This window comes from Lipophrys pholis, assembly GCF_963383615.2.
Source record: "Lipophrys pholis genome assembly, chromosome: 4".
In the NCBI taxonomy this organism is placed as follows: domain Eukaryota; kingdom Metazoa; phylum Chordata; class Actinopteri; order Blenniiformes; family Blenniidae; genus Lipophrys; species Lipophrys pholis.
Genome location: NC_137637.1, coordinates 18796878 through 18816262, shown reverse-complemented (window position 1 = coordinate 18816262; position 19385 = coordinate 18796878). Strand labels below are relative to the sequence as shown.

Here is a 19385-nt window from a genome sequence, read left to right as displayed (position 1 = left end):
AATAGCCTTGTTAAAACAGGCTGAGCAATTGGGAGTTAAGTTCACGGATTCAACCCAGCAACCCTCTGTTACAGACTTGCTTCCCTAACTTCTGGGCTGCCACAGTGCTGAATACATAAATGACTTCTCACATTGTTGTTCCTCTATCTTTCAGAAACATTTAGGAGAAGAAACCACCTACAAGTAGCAAAGGTTAGCAAATGGTCAATCTATTGTTTCCCCTGGGAGTACTGGTATGTATTGCTTGTTTACAATAATGTTTCCTTAATGCTGCATTTGTGCTCACATATTGAGTGAAGAAAGTTTCCTTAGTCGATTTATATTTTAATCCTAACGGAGGGTGTATGGTCATTATTTTGAAATGGTTGGCTACAGATTAGAGACCCAAACCAGGAACTAAGTACCCTTTTTAGAGCGTGATACTCAAACAAGGTCAAACAACACAAAACATGCTAAATTGTATATTTGATGGTCGAAAATATTCACTTTTTTTTTTTTTAGGCAGGTTTTTTCACCCCATGTTGATTTTTTAAAAGAAATACAATGAGATTGGATCATGTCAGCCAGTGTCGCTGGTCATATTTTTCACAATGTAATATAAACTTGGAATGAGAACAATATTACCTTTTTGTGGTCAATGTTATTAATAAAAAGATCCTGAAAACCAGCACACAACCAGGGAAATAAGGATGGGGATGGACTCTCCTAAGACTTTTTCATGATGCTCAGTCAAACGGATCAGTCTCAATCACAGTTTCTGTATATATATATATATATATATAGATTTCTTTTTCTTTTTTTTTTTTTTTTCCCCAAAAAAAAGCTCTTTAAAAAGAAATTCTTACCTATTATGTTACATCATATATCAGCCGGTACATTAACATCATTACTTTTCTAATCCTACCCTAGAGCTAAGCAGACATTTCCTTTTCCAGGGGAATTTTAGTGGTTAAAGCCTCGTCAGAGACTTATGAACCATTTCTGTGTAAACTAAATCTACAACGTGGCTTAATCCATATCTGGAAAACAGCTTGTGGGGTTTTCACAGCAGTATTCGTTTTCCAAAGTGCATGTGAGTTCCTAACTTGTGGAGATTCCACTGAGGCCATCTGAACATCAAGAAGCCAGCTGACCTCAGCTGCGTCTCCTCCGTAATATCTAAACAGCTATGGCACAATATTTACACATCAAGTAATGAAGTGGTGCTGAATGGGGCTGAAGTACGAGCCCAAGAGCTCGGGGGCAACTTGAGGTGCGGCTGATTCCAGGCCAGATGATAATTTGCTGCTTCTGCGTGCTAGAAAAAACACTTCCAGGTGGGCAGATTTTGTCAAGTACATTCAACATTTTAGTAATTTCTTGCATATTGTGTTGACCGCTTCAGATTCTGCGTATCAATACTTCTGAAACTGGTTGCACACCAATGAATGACTGGCACACTGAACTGCATTATTTCAAGATGTCCAATCAACCGATCAGCACCACTAACATCATGCAGCCATTAGCAAATGTACAAGCAGGGGGCACAGCAGAGAGAAGTGCCTAAAGCTACAGTACTATAAGATCCTCTCTAGCAATAAGTAGGAGTTTGGAAGTGAAAAGACGCTAAGATAAAGCCCGTCTTTGCATTATAACCACATGAAACGCATTGCTGAGCCGCTGCGCAGGGTCAGTTTCGCTAATTGGCACAGATAAATACACAGCGTACAGCAACGGGCCCAAAGGACGCCAAGTTAAAGTATAGAAACCATCATGGTATGGAGGTTAATTTCCCTACAGACCACAACTTGTACCACCCACTCCAGTTTTAGAGGCAAACCACTATACAAACACCACATTTTATACATATTCTAAACAAGTAATGGTTTAAATTCAGTGCACATCTTCTTGAAATTGCAAGACTTTGAGCTTTGGCCAGATTGAAAAGATGTTATCTAAAAAGAGTGTACTTTCTGTACACAGAACCACAGTACATAGATAATAAGTAAAGGGAGTTGAATGCAAAAGCAAGACATGGAAATGATAGTACCATTTTTTTCTCCAAGTCAAAAAAAAAAAGAATTATCACAAGGCATTTGGTCAATTCAAAAAGCTACCTATTATCACAGGGTCAAGTTCCAACTTTAGTTATGACTGAATTATTCTTCAACCTTTTACCTGAGTATCTATCATAGCAAAACTACACCCAACAACACCCCAGCCCCAAAGTAACACCAAAACCCCTTTAATTGCTTTTGGAGTGTAAGCAGCTTTAAACTTGTGCTGGATACATGAAACAGCAGCAGAAGAGACTCGTTCATCAGAGCAGAGGTTAGAGAAAGCATGTTGAAAGTACTCACCATTTAAAGCCTCTATGAATGCTGCTTTATGATCCACCACTCAAATCCAACTACATACTCTGGGTCTCTTATAAGTAAAAGTGCACTAAATCATGAAAATATTGTCTTTCTTTTCCCAACAAAATGAGTCATATTGCAAAGCTGAAACAATTAACATTAATTCAAACATATGAATCCAGGTTTAAACTGAGCTCTAAGACATCTGTGTGATAGCAAGCGGTAAAGTGTTGCTCATCATGTTTGGAGTGGTACAGAAAAAGTTCACAAAGCAATGCGAATGAAAGCTATTCTCAGATTTCAAAGGTGTCAGGCAACGAAAACGATAATTGAATTGACTTTTAAGACTAAACTGATGCCTGTAGGTGTGTGTAAATATATGTGCATACGTCAGTGGGATGCTGCAGGGCTGAATTTATTTCATTAAAGAGACACTAAATCAACACAGCGAGGGATGTCAAGACCTATCAGGCAAGACGGATAACCGAAACGTCCACTGAAATCGTGTCCACAGTTCGTGCATATGCATGTGTTGCCCACACGTGTAATCTGCCGCATGAACAGATTTGAACGTCAGTGCACCAATCCAGGAAGCTGATTCCTGACTGCAAGAGTAGCAGCAAAAAGTGGGTGGAAGAAAAATTGGGATTTTAATAAGAAATCCCTCTCAGTTATGACCTACTTTCAACCAAGTAATTTTGCCTGAAAAGCGGCAAGTAAAGATGTGAGACCTCTAATTAAATTGGCTTCCCGGAGAAACTCGGGAGCTGGGAAAGCGGCGGTCTCCTCCGTGGTCAGTCTGACACCATCGCAACCCTTAAAGATCAGAGTGAGGCTGAAAACAGGCAGAGGGGGAAACTCGTAGCGCTCCTATTACCATTTGCATGGCAGATAAGTGGCAGGTATAAGCCACGCACTGTAAGATAGGTTGAGATAATGATGTGGCACTTTGGCCTGGATGCAGTACCCGTCTCACAGACGTGTGAGAAGTGTGTACTGCTGTGTGTCATGCGCATCTGCAGGGGTGTTTCCGAGTTTCGCCGCAGTTGGCACTTTACAGAGCTGATAATACCAACCAGTCAGGTCCTTCGGGAACCGGAGCTACCCAAGTTGTGCTACTGGATGTGTGCTTTCCTGTTTGCGAGGTCAGCAGCCAGACGGTCTGATAGCTGGAGGGCCACAGAGGACACATCCACACAGAGATGAAGAGCCGGGCGTTAAATAAAGACTTCAAAATGTCGAGCACCAGGTGTTTGTACACAGAGACCCGTAAAAATGTTTCCACCCACCTCGTGCTGAAGTCCAAAACAACTGAGGTAGGGGGAAGTAATAAATTAACAACAGTCATTAAAAAAAAAAAAAGAATAATGTGACTCGTGGAACACAATAAAGTTTCAGTGATGTACTGAGAGAGATGAACTAAACAGGATCCCAAGTGGAAAACCAAAACACCATGTGAGGGTATTTTGGGTGTTTTACCAGTGATATTCATCCAAAGAGCAGCAACAGTCTATTGATCCCCCAGAACGAACACATGGGGTGATTGTCCAGTGTGTTCAGCCACAAGTCCACCGAAACAGTCCTGAATCGAGGAAAATGCTGCAGTGTTGAGTTCACGTTCAGCTGGGATTTTAATTCAAATCGCCTCCTGATTTTCACACTGTAGGTTACATGATTACATGTCTCTGAGCAGGTTCACCTCTCACCGTGTGAAACGTTAGTGAAGAAACAGAAGGACACTTTTTCATTTAATGCCAGGATGCGGCAGTCTTCATGTCAAGAGAGTAATGGTTTTTGCCCGACGGATTCCCAACCAGGCAAATGCAGTTGATCTTTTCCCCCAGTAGCACCACGTCTCTGAATGGCACTTTCAAATTGGCAGTAAAAAATAAGAAATAATAAAAAAAAAAAAATCTGAAAGGCAAAATCTTCTTCTTTCTCGGCATACTTCACCGCATCTTTGTCATGTTGCACCATGACTGGGAGCGAACGAAAAAAATAAAAATAAAATCTTGATTGCCTTGGAAACTGGATTTTGGTGTCACATCTCGGTGCCAGAAGTGAGCAGTTCACAGCACAGCGGCTGAAGTGGCAGCAGCGACGAGTGACAAAGAAACCATGGTTCCCCTCGGTTCTCACCTCTTCCTGTACACCTTTGACAGCCAGATCTTCACTGTCATGTCGCTGGAGAGGAAGAGAGAGGAGGCGCGATGAGCAAAAGGAAAGCAATGAGAGCATAACAAAAGAAGAAACATCAACAGACAGCCCTCACTTTTCAAACAACTTTTCCAACATCAAACCTGACACAATGACATGCATTCAAAATGTGCACAGACTTATACACCGATTAAGTATTTTCAGAGTTGCTTAAGAAAAAAAACATCTCTTCAACCTTATAGTTTTTGTGATTTCGGGGCTCAGCAACCAGTGAAACCAATCATCCTTCCTGAAGTAGCCACTTTCCCCCCATTTTATGCTTCTACTTTAAGTTTCACTTCACACATCATCACATTCCCCACTGCCAGCTGCCCCGGCTGCTTTTCCACACTAAATGACAACTGACTGGATCAATAAATGCCCATGAAGGAAACAGCCAACAGCTAAGTTGGAGGCCTTGTGGGATTCTGTACCTGGAACCAACGTAACAAATCCAGCAACACATTAACAACTTATCGTAGAAATGATATCTTCTTGTTTGTCTAAGTTTTGCGTGCACTCAACACCATAATCTGCAGGTGAAGTCACAAACAAATACTGAGGCACACAACATCCAAAAGTGATTAAAATGTTGGGTTCCTAATGGGATAAACAAAAAATATTTCTCCTTTGTAAACGAGATAAAAAGATTGTTAGTTTGGACTTAGTTGTTAGTTACTTTCTGCCTGCAAATAAACCAAAGTTGATCATTTTAACAAAAAAAAGAAAAGAAAAAAAAAGATGACAAATCAACAAAAACTGTGAAGAGAACCGCAAGAAATGTAGAAACAAAAAGAAAAGAAGGGAAAAGCAGAAACAAAAAGTGGTTTGCGCCAAAGAAAAGCATGGAAAAGGAGGAGGAAATTAGCTAAGAGAGTACCAGAGGAGGGGAAGGTTGGTGAGCAGAGAAGAGGCAATCATGGGAGGCTGGTGGCTCGGCCCTTGATGGCCAGGACCCGTCGAGGAAGACATGGGGTCAAACCGGGCACATAGTTCCACAACTTCACCCTGCAGTCACTGAGGTCGACAGGGCAGGGGGAGTGGGGTAGGAGGAGGAGGAAGAGGAGGAGGAGGAGGAAGAAGTAGTCACAAGAGGAAACATTCGCCAGCAGAGGAGATGATAGAAAAAGAGAAAAGCAGCAGAAGATGCGTAAGAGCAGAGATGTGATGAAAGAGAGAAGACAAGGCGTTAGTTGATGGCAGTGAAAGCCCGAGAGAGGAGAAAAGACGTCAGACCACAAAATGTCCCATTCAGACACAGAGACAAGCAAAAAAAACATTATATTCATCCAATGCGGTTGAGAATTCAATAATACGCCTATTTGAGGGGGGAAAAAGACAGGATGCAGGAGAAATCTCAACGAGCCACTCTGAGCTAATACCTACAGCACAATGCTCAGATGAAGCCATAACATTAGAACAGGATGTAACCAGCACACTTGAATATTTTGATAGTAGAATAACACATCCTCACGGTGTTCACATGAGGACTCTGCGTCCAAAATTTGCAGGGCGTCCACACCTCTTCTGCTTTGTTACACTATGTTGGACTTATTTAAAATTTTTTTCAACATATATGTGAATACTTTTGACGCTGTTAATTAGTTTTGATTAGATTTTGGTTGATTTCGCTTAAAAGATTGAAATTTATTAAGAATCAAGTTTGAACTTTTTATACTACTTTGTGAATATGCCTCTGTTGAGCTAGGTAAAAATAAACAGTTCAGCCATGAGTCAGCACAATAGACTGAAACGTTATAAACGGATAACAAATAACTACACATACAGAACTTTTAAGGCAGTTTGGCAGGAACTGTACGGGTTTATTTGCATGGTTTTACCTCGATGCAGTGAAGATCTGTCTTGAGTTGGTACATATGGCATTAATGGGGCTGTCGTGGCCCCGGATCTCTCCGATGGGAGTGAAGTTGTCCACGTTCCACACCTTCAGCATGCCGCCGCGACAGGCGCTCAGCAGCATGGGTCGTCCCGGTACATACGCCAGAGCGCACACCCAGTCCTTGTGTGCGTTTGGGATTTGCTGTTGAAAATATTGGAACAATTACAGAGAAAGCCACTTCTTACTGTAACTCTTAAGACATAAAAAGCCATTGTGTGACTGGAGAGCAGCCGTGGACGTCAGTCGCCTGGGTTATTGTGTCCAGCAGAAAAACAAACCTGCTCAGAGATTCAATCCTAACGATTGGAAATGAACACCTGAACCCAGGCATGTTTCTTTAATGGATATTGCACAGGATCGTTGCTAGGCAACATATGAGGAAAATTATGGTGGAGATTCATATAGAAACCAGATTTAGTCTCAGTAACAGCTATTCTTAGCTTTTGTGTTTGAATAAGCTTTTTGAAAAGTAATTATTCAGACCGTTTTGAAGACGTTCATGCAGGATGACATATTCACAATGACAGTTCAATGTGTGAAGTTCATATAATATACAAATATAAAGAATTTGTAAAAGCTCACTTGAAGATTCCAGCCTTCCGCGTGAATCACATTTATGCAGTTTAATTCTAATTAATATTTTCAGCTATTTGTACATTTCACTAGACTTTTCCTGCAGAATAACTTCCGTTTGACACGCCAACTGTAAAAAACTGAAATATCTGACAGATTCTGCAGAACCATTTCTGCAGTGCATCACAGTGGGTGAGATATTAAACATAATCGCTCCAGATTCTGTTTTTGTTTCAATTAAAACGAGAACAAAACGTGCACAAACCGTTATCTAAACTTAAACTTACTTTTGAGTTTTGTGATTGCTGTTAATTCCGATTGGTTCAATCAATTAACACAGCTTTAATTATCTACTTTTTCCTGTTGAGGTTTTTTTTTCAACCTCTGTCAATTATTTGCATGTTTCTTTAAATTTGCTGTGAATGGGTTGCTTTCCATTACCATTTCCATCAAGTAACACATTTAATTGCAGTTATCTTTCTGTGAATGTTTGCTTCACTGCAGTGGCTTATAGCACATGCAACTGTTTTCAACATACTATTACTTTACTTTCGCTTTAGATCATTCTGCAAAAAACTAATTGTGTTCAAACAGAGCTCAAGTCATTTTCTGATAAAAAAGACACTCATTGAAGAGTCGGAAGCGATTCAAATATTGCCAGTGACATTTTTAGAAAGGCTTCAATCCCCATAATAATTTGGTGCAGATATCACAAAGCTCGGGGGAAAAACTAATGTGCATTTAAAAGCAGCATGACTCAGGAGCAGCACAGAATTTCCTGCTGGTATCAACAGACAAAAGTAGCGATGCTTTAATTGCTGCCTGACCGTGTAGACAGAAAGGAGAAACAAGCTGAGGACTCATGCTGCTCACACAAACGTCTAATCCATTGCATCAGCGTGTCATCCTGTCGTCAGGATTAGAGGAAGGTAGAAAACATTTACATCGGTCTCCAAAATGGAATCGACTATTTGGCGATCATGCTTCTGCAGTTTGAGAATTTTTTTAGCTACCGAATCGATGCATAGTTTACCTTTGCATGAATTATACATTTACAGACAGAATCATTAAGAGTTGCTATTTGCCTCATTCTTAGTTGCCAAAACTATAAAACATTGCACATCAGCTCAATCGCCATCAATGAGCGAGTGGTGGAAGAATCCACGTGAAAGACTCAGGACGGTGTGCAAACATGAAAAGCTCCAGTATAACTAAAGTAAATTCACTCTACGCTCTAAAGATGATGTGCATTACACTAAACCATATGTCATCCCACATGCAATAATGTTCATATAACTTGAGGGACTTCTGTGGTTGTTGCGGTCCAGCTTGGGCTATAACAAAAACAGGAAGATTACATTTTTTTTAAGTAGAGATTAATGTCCCTTCAAGTTTGCATAAAAAAAGCAGATGAGAACTAAAACCACTGGAGTCTGTAGCATGTTGTCATTTATAGATTTTATAGGCCAGAAGAAATTGAAAAACTAGAGTGCACTAGGTAGTGCACACAGGGAATAGCCAATAATTGTAAAAACGCAAAGAAACATGTCGCATACATCATATTCACCGAGATATCTGTAACAACTTTACACCTCTGGGTTAAAACCTGTTAATGCTTTGAGAGCAGCAAGACGGCGCAACAATGGCTGCATAAGCATGTCGATAAACCAGTAAAAATGCAGACATGCTTGAAATTGTTTTAGGAAGGTATATTAAGATATTTATCAAGCTGGTGAGAATCACTAAACTTCACTGTACAGTAATTATAAACAAATTGCTTTACACATCCCTGAAGGAGGAGACTATAGAGCATTCATTTTAACACGGGGGGTCAGAGCAGAACAGCTCACCACAGCACTCCTGAAGGAGGCAGAGTTTCAGTCTACTGTAATACCTCCTATTATACCCCAAGCCACAATTTGATCCCATTACATAATTAGGCAGAGACTACCGAGTTAGAGAGGCCGTAAAATGGATTGGGCTTGCTGCTTCACAAATGAGGTTAAGGTCATATGCCACAGACCGCAGCACTGACCGAGCTGATTTAATTCAGCCTTTCAAGGAAAATAATAAAGTCTTGTGTTCTCATGTTTCGACCGCTCAGACAAACAAAAGGCTGAAAAGAGCGCATGTAAAACAAGTTTGAGAAAGTCTTGTTTAATATGCACATTACTGCGTATGCAAATGTATGAACCAAATCCGCCCACGAGGTGTATTATCCTGCAATAGTAACATATGCAGACATGCAAGAAAAGCAACACAAGTCAACACATGCAAATAAAAAAGCACACAATTTCACACTTTTTTCTCCAGTACCTGTGGCTGTGACGGTGTGTGTGTGTGTGTGTGTGTGTGTGTGTGTGTGTGTGTGTGTGTGTGTGTGTGTGTGTGTGTGTGTGTGTGTGTAGGGGTACTCTAGTGCCTTGATGTTGACACTGTGCTTTCCTGCCACATTACACATGACGACACTCTGTTGGCTCCGTCACCAAGCGAGCACTCTGGTTAAAGGGAGACATGGAGGGAGTTCTCCAGTGGCAGGAAGCTGTCCACTAACCCAACACTCAAGTGGCAGCGCAGCCTTGCACTGTCACCGGAAGCCCGGTGTGGGATAACAAGTGAAAAGTCCTACTCCACCAGTGCGGCCAGTGAAAATTAGAGTGGAGGACTGCGGCTTTGCCACGATGGAGAATAAAAAAGAAAGAAGCTGCAGCACGACAAAAACCTCAGTGATAAAACTAGATATGAACATTAAAAGACTCATGAAACAATGTCCAATTGATATTGGGATGGGATGGGGCATCAGGAAATTACTATACCATCAGAGAGCACAGAAAGTTCCTCGAAGAAAAGAAAACATGTTAGCATGCAGGATGTGTCAGAAGAAATGGCATATTGACCACTTTCAATTTTCTACATGAACCTGCACAGCTGGACTGCTGCCAGCCACATCAAGATGTCCACAATCAGTTATCTTTACCCAGAAACACTGTGATTCTAACCTGGTAACAAAGCTGACAATGCCCTCAACAAGCTAGACCTCCAGATTACTTTGCTGGAGGTGAAAGAAGGTCATACAATTTGTTAAGCCCGAATAAACGCTGCAATATTTTGACTGTGTTCGGAGCGGTTTCTTTTCTTAAGTGAGTTGACTAGTCATAATTAAAAACGTATAATAAATACAACATACAGGGGAAACTTAACTTTTAATTAATGTGATCTTTAAGGTCAGAACTCTTAGATACTAAATCTTCATATCTTATTCTTCAATCCATAATTCCACATAAGGTTGTTACTGCTCTTATTGATCCTTTTCTCCCTACTATCTACTGCTAATATCACTGTTGCAACTCTGGAATTCTCCCATTGTCGGAGGAATAAAATGTATCATGTCTTTTTCATATCTTACCCGATATTCACACTTATATGGGCACACTGTTTTACTTTGTTCAACTTAATTATAATGTATTCACCGGATCCCAATTGCCTTTGCGAGTCAATCAGTATGGATGATGTATCCATCCTACTAACATACTTTCTAATTTCCAATGCGTTTGAGGCTTTGAGTGTGACCGTGACCATTTCTGTGAATTATAAACCAAGTCTCACTAATGATTTATTTCAAGTTGATTTTTTTTGTTGTTGCTCTTAACATATGTGTCCAGCTAACGTGCAGACTATTTACGACATTGGGAGAGACAGTCCAGCAGATACAAAGTTCTGAGAATGTGACCGTTATTCTAACTGGGCAGAGATATTATCAGGGATTTTCATCTGTTCTCTTGGTTGGTTCATCATTTGTTTTAATCCTTAGAATGACCAAATTCTTATTTAATATGTCATTTCAACCAAAGATGCGTTCATAGCAGGATGAAAAGTGAATGCATTTGGCTCATATGAACGTTGCTTTTCAGTGTCGAATCTTACGACACTGAGTTTAGATGTAGTTAGTGACTAATGAGCGTACTTCAAGTTTTATTTGGCTTGCATTTGGTTCACCGGGGTCGCTTTACCAGATCTTTTCACACAGGCAGTTTGTTTCAGGGCTGTTGCACCTTTATTCTGCCTGTCTGTCTGAAAGGCACAGGGGCGAACTGGTGGATTGATTTATTGCACTCTTGTGCCGGCTTCAGTGGCGTTAACAAAGGCTCAAAAGAGGTGAAACAGAGTTTGTGTGATGAGTGACCCAACACGAAAAGACCATACTGACTAATAAGTTGCGAGTTGCCCCTTTCTGTAACATCACTTCTGAGTCACTGCATTAAAATCACACACCAAGTGACATCGGGTTGTTTCAATGTGAATCAGTGAAAACAAGAGAGGGGGTTTCATTAACGATGCAACCGTCTCTGCTGAAGCCTCTCTGCTCAGCTGTAAACTGATTTTACATTTTAATAAGTGCACCAAAGACCTTGAAAGTAGAAACAGTAAAACAACATTAAAACTGAGTGTGAACTGACTGTGTAAAACCCAACATTGTAATAACATGGTAATAGTGTAAGAGGAGCGTCCAGCCATTGCTGTAATAACATTTTGCAAATAATCTAATAAGTTATTACAGTAAGGAGTAGTGTTCTCGGAAATACATATTGTGCAGTTTGCTTATCATCAGAACAGTCATCTTACCAAATCAAAGAGGATACATATTATGCAGCTCTCTCAATTCTGATTGTAAAACATATGTAGCCATTACAGTGGTTTCATTATGGTCACTGGCAATTCTAACTTATTGCTAGTTACTTCACTATTGGTTGCTAAAGACTTTTTAATTTTGTGAGTTCAGAGATTCAGTTTTATACTGGGTTAAAAATCAATGTTGGGAGTATAACCACTACTTTTGGCAGCAGCATGCTCGTAACTGTTTGTCTCAGCTGTTTTTCTTCCCACTATCATATGTTCATTAATCTGGTTCTTTCAAGGACGTCTGATCTGTGTGACAGCTCACAGTTGTATCCTCGTTGATGGAGCACGTGCAGCGGAGCATTTATAGTTGAAAACAGTTGAATAAATCATTTAAACTGTACAAAATAGCATGTACTGTTTGCACGCCTCCATTTCAATCCTAACGGACTCTAAGTCAATCAGCCATCAGGCAAAGTTCGGCTCAGCTAATGTGCAACATCCACACTATTTGACATCCCGAATAAGAAAGACAATAAAAAGTAACACACAATTACTTTTATTTTCTTTATGTAACTCAATGTACTGTAGCTCCACTATTTTTTTCAATTGTATTCCAATCCAAAGTTTTGTGACTTTCCCATAACAGTTCTCAAGAGTAGCAGACTGATCTCGTATCCATGTGGTTAATCGTTGATCTATTTATTGGTCATTCTTAACAGTGGAGCCAATAAAAAGCCAAAAGCAATAATCTTGGGACAGTAGATATATGGCGTTTTGAAATTTGCTTCTCTTTGAGAAAAAAAACAAATATCAAAATGCCTGTTGATTAGTTTCCTATCAATCAAGAAAAATCCACAACTTGCAATCACCACTGACAGGAAGGATCTTGAACTGATTACTCATGTATGGCGTTAGCGGTTAGGCAGCGCTGCATACATAACACCGACTGTTCCCTGAGAGGATTAGGTCAAAAGATCATGAATCGATAATGTCAGAGAACTGTGCATGTTTATACCTACAGGCTTTGGGCCAAATATGTCAGAAGCAGCACTGATGCATAATCAGAGAAGCGTTGTTTTAAAAATCGAAGCCTGAACTCAACATCCACATTATTATTAAATCATCCTGCTTGCTCTCCTTACAGCGTTGCTGCCTTCATATAAGCATGGAAAACAATAGATTGTATGTTTTCTGTGGTGGTGCAGCACTAACAAAAGTCTGGGGGGTCAGGGTGAGGCTTTTTCAAGTGATCAAATTTTTTTTTGAAACATACATTTTTAAAACGGAAGTTATTGTAGGTGTAATATAGAGTAAAAAATATATATAAAAACAGCTTTAGTGTTAAATCATAATGTTAACAGTACCTGATGAATAAAAACTTGTTCATTCCAAGAATGACTGTAAATACTGAAGGAACTGTATCTCATTGTAATATTTTCTTGTCTTCACCGAGTGAACAGAAAAGCTTTGGAATGAAAGTAAACGTTGGTATCTCTCATCACGCGCGAGTTAGTCTTTCAATTTGAAATATGTAGCACCAACAGCAACTCATAACAATGTGTAAACCATTAAAAAGTTTGGCATTTCATCAAAAATTGCCCATTGTGCTTTCAGTTCTGTGTGAGAGGGCTCATCTTCCCGACCCCTTCTTTAAGCAACAGCAACGTATCCATGCAAACAAACCTGTGTAAGCTCCTGCTGCCCAAGTTCCCACTTTTTGATGCCGTTGTCCCTCGACCCGCTGAACAGCACATCTCCGTGGACGGCCAAACATTCAATGCCGTCGTAATGCGGAGGCTCGAAGTTATGAGCAGGACCCACATTACCCAGAGTTCCTTCTGCCACGTCGAACACCTGCGGACGGGACACGAAATAAGTGCAACTGAAGCTTTTCTTTTTCCACATAAGTGCCTTCCTTCTAACGTGTGCCTCATGCTACCTTGACGTAATGGTCTTTGGAGCCAGTGATCACTTGGTCTTTGCTCAGCAGAGACTGTCCCACTGTCAGACACATGACGGAGCCGATGTGGCCTGTCAGCTTCCCCATTGCTTGCATCCTGCACACAAAGACGCACACGAGAGAGACACCCAGCGAAGGAGGTGAGGCAAAGGTCTGTGAAACTCATTACTCACAGGAATCTGATTTTCAAGGTGGATGTGTCACTGAATGAAATCACTTTCCGTCTCAGGAGTGAAGTAAAACTGCTGAAACGCAGCGACGCCACAGGCAGCGATGACACCGAAGAAATGTTTAATACATTAATTTTTCATTTCTTGAGGGCTCTTATGCATCATTAAATGGTTCTGAACCCTTCAGCGTAAACTGTCTGGTCCAATCCGTTAATCATTTTCTTCAAGAAGCAAAAAAAACAAAAACTGAGGAGACAGCATTTCCAGGGGATGCCAGAAATAGGATCCTTGTAGAAGACATGCTCATTTACATGCTCTGGGTTTCTGCACTCTCTCGTGAAAGAGGCTTAAATCTCTCCTGTCAGATGTTCATGAACGCTCTGGATGACTAACACGTGTAAAACGGAAACTGCATTGAGTCAGTAATTGACTGTGCGGACTGAATATGGAAAACGAAGATGAATGAATTGAAAACAATAAGGAAATTCTAAATAAATGGATGACTCACTGAATATGTTCATTATAAGCTGGACACTAATGAACAACCTGATCAATGAATAAATGAATGACTGAATTTTACCTGTTGAGGTCCCACATGCGAACAATGTTTCCAGCAGCGGCGTAGAGCACAGATCCTGAATGGTTGAGGGCTATCTGGTTGATCTGGCACTCGCCCTGAGCAAAGGTTATTGTGCGGGTGGTGGTGCCGGCACACGCATCGCCTGAAACCACCTGTCCAGAAGAACTGTTTGGGCACAGACAAAATGGTGTGACAGGAAAAGAGCGAGTGAGGAGAGTAAAAGGAGAACAAGAGAGGAAATACCACGAGGGGAGCATCTTTCAAAACTTGCTGTGCCCTTTAGATGCATTTCAAATCACATTTCCCTAATTTAATTTGTCATTTTTCTGACGCGCAAAGCGCATCAGTGCACAGAAAATCATTTCTAATACAAGTTCAATCACATCTCAATTCAGCTGCATTTCACAGAGATTTCACAGTGCCGCGAGCCGTTTCACCCGGGGAAGATACTCACGTGAGCGTGCGGATGCACTTGGCCGAGTCGCGGATGTCCCACACCTTAATGTAGGAGGTGGAGACGGAGAAGACCAGACTGGAGGCTGGGCAGTATTTGACTGACACCACATTGTTCGGATGGCCTTTGAGGGTGACGATCTCCTGACCAGTCACCAGGTTCCACATCTTGCAAGTTCGATCTGAAGGAGGAAGGCGGAGAGGGTCTAAATGCTGTGAAGACGTTTGCGTTGATGCGAACGTGCTTATCGTGCCAATCCACGCTGATCAGTTGATTACAAGCAGAATGGCTTTATGCAAGGCAAGAATTGCTTGTGCATTAATGAAAGATCTCAACAACTATTCAAGAATTTGCCACATCATTTTGTGCTATATTTCTGTCTTAGGGTTGTTGGGAGGCTGCAGTTGATTCCAACTAACCATGGAAGAAGATGGTGTCGCCGTTCCATCACAGAGCAAACATAGACAGCCACACATGCTCAACCAATTTGGAACAACCAATTAACTTGGAGTGTTTAGAAAGTGGGAGGAAACTGAGCCACCGAAAGAAAACCTACAAACTCCACTGACAAAAGCCCTCAAGCTCAAACTGTGAGGTGAGAGTGTTAACCACGACACCATCACGCCACCTTGAAAGTGTTTTCTCGGGTTTATGGGAGGGTCTGTGAGGAGTTTTGGGTGTTCTCCCTTTTTGTGGATTTTCTCCGGGTAGTATCGTTTCCTCCCATAGTTCAAAAACAGAAGAGTGCTTTTAAATGGTAACACTAATATTGCCCATAGGTGTGAAAGTGAATGTGTGTGATTGTCTTATCACTGAGTGTTTGTGCTGTGATGGACTGGTGACCTGTCTAGAGTGTATCCTGCCTTCTCACGGAGTCTGCTGGGATCACCCCCTGAGATGAGAAATATAGCGCGAGTGTGTGTGTTCAGTATAGCTTAAGGGCCGGTGCAGCTTAACTTGGCATAAGAAATGAACCAGAAGACTCAGAGCAAAAGCTGCACAGCTCACTGAGTTACATGTCATATAAATCTGAAATTCAAGACAATTTTTATCTTTATACATTTAAGCCCAAAGCTACACAAAATTGTTTAGTGCATAAGGGGCAGTAGCATATTTTCATTTTAATATGTATTGGATTGACAGGGAACAGGATTATGTTAAAGAATCTCAGTTAACGTGACAAAAAGTGGCACTGCTCAATTTCTTAAGATTTTACAGTCATCAACTTTAAATACATCTAATAGATCTCATTAGAAGAGGGTTAAATGAGGAGCTGATATTACTGTCAGTGATTTGTGTACCTTTTGATCCAGTGAACAGCAGCTCGTCCGTGGCATCCACGCACAGAACCGGCTTCGAGTGGCCCTCGGCCACAGACACACACTGCAGGGGCGCCGTGCGACCCCCCTTCACACCCCCGATGGGGTTGATCACACCCCTGTAGTTCACAAATGTGCGTACAGTGTCAGTCTATTTGGTACACAAGAGCAAATATGATGTCAGTCAACGCGCCTTCGATCTACAGACCGTGAGATACAAGCTGAACTGCAGCAGGCACATAAAAACACAAATTCTTTTCAATATACATGACAGTACAAACACACACAAATATATATATACATACATGCATATATATATACTGTCTTTGTACTGAAAGACAGTACAAAATACCTACCATAGCTATACTGCTTCTTAAAACTCAATCTATGACATTTGTAATCGTAGAGACAAACAGCGAGAATGTGAGTGTTTTAACAGCCCTGTCCACATGATATCAGTAAAACAAGAGCACACACATTCCTGCTGGTGGAAGCCCACCTGCTTGCTGTTTCCACACACCCCTCCCTCCCCTGCTTCTGTTGTGGTGCAGCCCAATTAAGGCACTACAACAGTGAGAGCTACTTTCCTATTCAACCTGCCTTCCTATCCCCACTCTCTCGCAATCACACACACACAACCTCTTTTATATGATGTGCTCTCAATCTCACTAGCTGGACCGCTCCTCCTCTCACCATCCCAATCTATGTCCCACTGACAGGCCAGAGTCCCAGAGTGCCTGCAGAGCAGTCAGCAGAGTGAGACCAAGCAAGGGAAGGCTGAGAAAAAGAGGGAGGGCGATGGGGGAAAATTGGTCCCTGGTGGGCTTCACAAGTGGTGGTTAGTGTGTATGTGGGAGTGCATGTGTGCCAGAGTGAGATATGGAGTAAAACACTAAGAGGGGAGCAGGAATGTGGAAGGAGAGCAAAGAAAATTTGCACACACCTCGGGACAGATTTGTTTCGACACACAGTGAGCACAAATACAGATAAAGACGGCAACATGCTCATCTTCATGTGTGCGCACACACCCACCAAATCAAAAACCATACTCTCATGTGTCTTGCTCACAACACATAAAAAAACCCTGTCCAAAGCCAAAATCAACCAGCAACAAAAGGTTACATGCAATTCTGCAAAGTTTGGCAAAAACAAAAAATAGAAACCGACTTTGCATAAGAATAAGCTCAAACCAATCGTTTATGACAGCCACAGCCCGGACGAAAGACACCACAGCTGTTTCATACTGCAGAACATTTTTTAAAAGATTTGTCCAGCATCCCGAGACGTCATCATCCCCACCACATGCAACATACATTTGCTACCACACAGGTGGAAGCCGATTCTCAACACCTCCACGGTCAATCATCTTTTGGGGGCATAAATCATGTGTGTATGTATGTGCATGAGCAGCGAGAAGCAGAAAACATGGTTACACCGTCAGCTTCTGCAAAGCTGGAAAACCAGCGTGGAGCGGACACAGCACTCATTTTCAAAACTGGGTGTTCGCTTGATTTAAAAAGAAAAACCACATGTGGCCATCCCAACATGTTTTTTTTGTTTTTTGTTCTATCTGATGCAGAAAGGATTGACAAGATTTCCATAAATAGAAATTAGATTTGGGATGCACTTACAGTTAAATGACAGAAATGAATGATGTCTAATTAAAGCATTACGCTCTATTGCCTTTGATTAAAATTAGATTAGATTGTTTCATTGAGGTGCTTAATGAAGTATGATGATGATTCTTCTTCTGATGTTAAAATTATAGATATACTTTCATTTCCAGGTTTTTATTCAACTGAAGCAACTCCTTAACCAGACAGTCTAATTGACCTGCCAGCCATCTATAATGTTTTGGGTTTTTTTTTTTTTTTTACTACAAAGCACCGACTCTTATGTTATTCAATGTATACTCTACAGTAGCATGATGTTCCAAATGGCAAAAATTGTTCCAGTTCCATCAGCGTCTGTGGAAGATCTCATAGTGTGCCGTGCTATGCACTGTGTAAGAGCTGCTAATGGATGATGCAGGGCAACGACCCAAGAGAGCAGCACTAATGAAAACATGGAGGGAGATCAGCGTGTGCTCTCTGCAGCACACAGAAAAACAGAATGAAGGGTCTCGGTGTGTGTGTGTGTGTGTGTGTGTGTGTGTGTGTGTGTGTGTGTGTGTGTGTGTGTGTGTGTGTGTGTGTGTGTGTGTGTGTGTGTGTGTGTGTGTGTGTGTGTGTGTGTGTGTGTGTGTGTGTGTATTATTTTCAAGCCATAAACTGTTTAATGGAGGAAATAAGGCGGCATATTGTGGGAAAGTTTTTGTTTCTTTAATTAGCTTGTTAATCATAGCCGCCCTGAGCTTAGCATAAAAACTAGAGGAAAGTGCAATGCTCTACCAAACAAAGGTCATATCTAAATCTCAGGAAACTAACTTATCAACACATTATGTTGTGTCTGTGGTTATTAAAATACAACGTGTGAAAACTGGAGCCTTAAAGGAGCATCAACTAAAATGAAGGCTGAAGTTGATAGAAACCAGAAAGCAGCCTCATTAGGATTATTAAGGTATAAGAACCAGACTCGTTCCTCGGTCAGCTGAAATAACAACGGTTTTCTGTCAAATATTAGTTAATCTTCACAAGACAATGACTTAAAAAAAAAAATGAAATGTTTTTTAGATACATAAAAATAATGTGCTTGGTTTAACATTAAGATAGGAAAAAACTGGCTCTGCAGTATAGTAGCCAAAAAAAAAAGGGAAAAAGTTAGTTTGATAAAAACCTTCAATTGTTTATTTTTATTGAGTATTCTGTACAAAAATACCTTGAAAACTCTGCAGTTGGCAGATTAGCCGAGTAGCAGAATTGTGCAGATTTTCCTAATCCCCCCAGGGTCATAATTATCTGGGCTGAGCCCTTTATAGAAAAGACCTTTTTTTTTTTTTTTTTTTTTTACACGGCCCTTATTTCAGGTTAAGAGTTAAGAATGATTGTCGTCTGACAGAGCCAGGGAAGCTATTTCTACCCTGTTTGCTGAGCAGGTCCCACTTCAGATTATTTAGTTGACAGAAAATAAGTGTGTTACTTCCACAACAGGCTTTTAATAATTAGTATTTTCACCATTTTGTATCTTAAATAGTGATTCTGTTCATTGAGGTCTTGCACGTGGCTGGTGTAAAACACAACATCATAATGATGAAGAAGCCCGGAGGGAGGTGGGGTCAAGAAAAATGTCTGTGGCTAAAGCATGCAGCACAGCGACCCCACCCTTGGAGGAATGAGGG

General features: G+C 41.0%; 1 protein-coding gene across 1 annotated transcript in view; it reads right to left on the bottom strand.

The window, feature by feature from the left end:
• Positions 1 to 784: 784 nt before the first annotated feature.
• kif21b (kinesin family member 21B) overlaps positions 785 to 19385 on the bottom strand; it is a 65525-nt gene continuing 46924 nt past the window's right edge. The window contains exons 27-33 of the mRNA XM_080462481.1: positions 16091 to 16227; positions 14790 to 14970; positions 14336 to 14500; positions 13565 to 13682; positions 13309 to 13479; positions 6374 to 6573; positions 785 to 4520 (exon numbers count right to left, since the gene is read on the bottom strand). Coding sequence (XP_080318607.1) covers positions 4472 to 4520; positions 6374 to 6573; positions 13309 to 13479; positions 13565 to 13682; positions 14336 to 14500; positions 14790 to 14970; positions 16091 to 16227 — 1021 coding nt within the window. The 3' untranslated portion in view covers positions 785 to 4471. The remainder of the gene's footprint in view (positions 4521 to 6373; positions 6574 to 13308; positions 13480 to 13564; positions 13683 to 14335; positions 14501 to 14789; positions 14971 to 16090; positions 16228 to 19385) is intronic.